General features: G+C 68.9%; 1 protein-coding gene across 1 annotated transcript in view; it reads right to left on the bottom strand.

Moving 5' to 3' along the window:
* Window positions 1-256: 256 nt before the first annotated feature.
* Window positions 257-2,820, bottom strand: part of LOC124231890 (probable bifunctional dTTP/UTP pyrophosphatase/methyltransferase protein) — a gene marked incomplete at its 3' end in the record, with an annotated part of 9,747 nt that continues 7,183 nt past the window's right edge. The window contains exons 6-7 of the mRNA XM_046648903.1: window positions 2,651-2,759; window positions 257-778 (exon numbers count right to left, since the gene is read on the bottom strand). Of these exons, the coding sequence (XP_046504859.1) occupies window positions 257-778; window positions 2,651-2,759 (631 nt within the window). The remainder of the gene's footprint in view (window positions 779-2,650; window positions 2,760-2,820) is intronic.

Here is a 2,820-nt window from a genome sequence, read left to right as displayed (position 1 = left end):
GATGGAGAGGAGGGCTTCCTGGAGGAGGCGGCCCTGAATCAAGGATGGAGAGGAGGGCTTCCTGGAGGAGGTGGCCCTGAATCAAGGATGGAGAGGAGGGCTTCCTGGAGGAGGCGGCCCTGAATCAAGGATGGAGAGGAGGGCTTCCTGGAGGAGGCGGCCCTGAATCCAAGGACAGCGTCCTCCTCAGAGACAGAAGAGGAGACGCAGACGCAGAGGAGCAGCCCCGTGAGGACGGAGGCAGAGACGGGAGGGAGGCGGCCACCAGCCCAGGGACCCTGGAGCCCCGGACGCTGGAAGAGGCAGGAGGGACCCTCCCCTGGAGCCTCCGGAGGGAGCGTGGCCCTGCGACCCTTGACCCCAGACTCTGGGCTCCAGGACGGGGGAGGGTGGACCCCTGGGGTTTAAGGCCCCGGTGTGGGCTCGTTTGTTAGGGCTGCCCCAGGACATTGGCACAGGTACCTTTGAAGCTTTGAAGCTGTCGACGAGTTCCAGCAGGCCCGTGGGGAACGGGGGCGGGCTGTGCCCCGTCCTGTTGGAAACGGCCTCCTCTGGGCCCGCAGCCTGCGTTCGTTCTCCCCCGTCCTCGGCCCGGCCGCCGCGGCCCTGGTGGCTCTGAGCCGGGCGGGGGTCCTCGCGGCCCGACGGGTAGTAGAGCTCGGCCAGCTTCTTGCAGAAGCGGTTCAGGGGGAAGCCCACGACGTTGAGGAAGTCCCCGTGCACCTGCTCCACCAGCATGCCGCCCAGCGCCTGGATCCCGTAGCCCCCGGCTTTGTCCCTGAGCGGGGTCGGGGGGGGTCCACAGGGGCGGGGAGGGGACACGGCCAAAGGTCAGGGGACACGTCAACGTTCGGCACGTCATTCAAGACCCCGTGACGAGTGGAGGGGACCCCGCGATCCGCACCCCAGAGGAGTGAGACTCCGGGCTCAAGTCGGACCCGATCCTTCAGACCCGGCCCCGGGCCATCGCACGGGTGGCCCTCTCGGCCCCGGGGGGAGCCGCCCTGCACCCCAGGCCCGGTGCGCGGCCCGCGGACCACAGTCTCTGGGGACGGCAGTCAAGGCCCCGGACCCCCGCCATGCTGTTCCCCGCACCTGCATTCCAGGCGCCCCATTCGGAGGCCTCTTTATGGGGGTCCTCGGGCGCCCCCTGCTGACACCTCCTTCCACGGGGGTAAGAGGGGTCCTTGAAGACCCCCCTCCAGCGACTGAGCACCCAGCACCTTTCCATCCGAGAACCCCCCAACACCTCCCCCAAACCCAGGTCCCTAAAACGGCAGGAGCCTTTAGTTAGGGGGCCCCCTCGGCAGTGGGGTGACCCCCAGTCTGTGGTGCTCTCTTAGGGGGGCCCCAGCAACTGAGACACCCCCGACCTCGGGCTCCCGCGAGGCATCCCGGACACGGGAGATGCTGAGACCCGGGGGGGGGGGTCCAGGGCGCACACGGGACCCCTCAGCCGGCCTGGGGTCACCGCCCACCATGATGCACAAGCTGAGCAGCCCAAGACTCGGAGACGGGACCCCCTTCCTCCCGCCCCCCATTCTCCTCCGCGCCCCTTCCTGACGGGGGTGGGCGGCCCCGTGCTCCCGCGCCCAGGCGGACATCCGGGGAACTCTGGGGCGTCGCCCCTCCCTTCCACCCGCACCCAGTCCTGCAGGCCGACCCTGCCCGCTTCGCCCTGGGGTCGCCCCCGACCTCCCTCCCGCACCGTCTCCGCTGCAGAGTGTGGAGCTGCGGGGACCCCCGGGGGCCTCCCTGTGGTCCGTGTCCTCTCAGACGGACAGCAGCTCGGGGCCGGCCTCTGTGCAGAGCCAGCGGGACCCCCCACCCGACCCGACCCGCGCGGAGGAACATGCAAAGTGGGGGCGGCGTGACTCGGAGCACGACGCCTCCGGAGGTGGCGCCCAAGGGCCAGCGGTGCACCCACGAAGCGTGTCCCCTGGCTGGGGTGGGACAGGCCACGGCTCGTGCGCCGAGCCCAGCTGCCTGGAGCTCACCGGGTCCCTAGGGTCCCCCAAAAGACTCATGTGCACCCCAACCTGGGAACGAGGGGGCCTCCTCCCTTGACTTCCCCCTGAGCTGGCTTGAGACCGGCTTTAACCAGGAGAAGGCAGGCTCCCACCCTCGGCCTCAGCAGCCCCGGGGGGGCGTCTACACTCGCCTACCCACTGTTGGCCCCCGGCTCCACGGGGGGACCCCGAGCAAGCCACTTCAAGAGGAAACACACGAGGCCAGACCCCCAAGCCACCATCAGACACGGGAGCGAGGCCAAAAGCCACTGGCCGCTGACCTCGCGACCCGAGCTCGAGGATCACTGATGTCTGGGGCCGACACGCTTTGGGGCGGCTGGCGCTCCATCGGGTTCAGGGTGGCCTCTGCTTTCCAGAGAGAGAGGGGTGCTGGCCGAGCGGAGTTGACCCCGGAGGCCACCCCAGCTCCCCAGACATCCCACCGTCACAGCAGCGGGTGTGGGGCCCGGGGTGGGCCTGAAGCGGTTTATGATCACCTCCTGAGAAGCATCCTTACCCACAGGGCTGCCGGGGCACCGATCGGGCACACCGTCTGCACCTCAGACCCTAAACCCAGGAGTGACCTCCCCGGGGTCACGTGCGGGCAGGACGCAGGAGGGCGCCTCCCGAGAAGGACTCACATGGGCTCCCCGCTGTCGATGTACTCCCACAGCAGCTCCTCCGACAGCTCCGAGAACTGCACCCTCGTCTCCTCGTAGAATTCCGACACGTCGGTGTCCAGACGGCCGTCTGGAAGGACAGAAGCCTGAGGGTGAGGACGCAGGACAGACATGAAACAGAAAGGCGGGAC

Source organism: Equus quagga, unplaced genomic scaffold (genome assembly GCF_021613505.1).
Source record: "Equus quagga isolate Etosha38 unplaced genomic scaffold, UCLA_HA_Equagga_1.0 HiC_scaffold_11100_RagTag, whole genome shotgun sequence".
In the NCBI taxonomy this organism is placed as follows: domain Eukaryota; kingdom Metazoa; phylum Chordata; class Mammalia; order Perissodactyla; family Equidae; genus Equus; species Equus quagga.
Note: the sequence above shows the minus strand (reverse complement) of the source record. Positions and strands in the feature narration are given on the sequence as shown.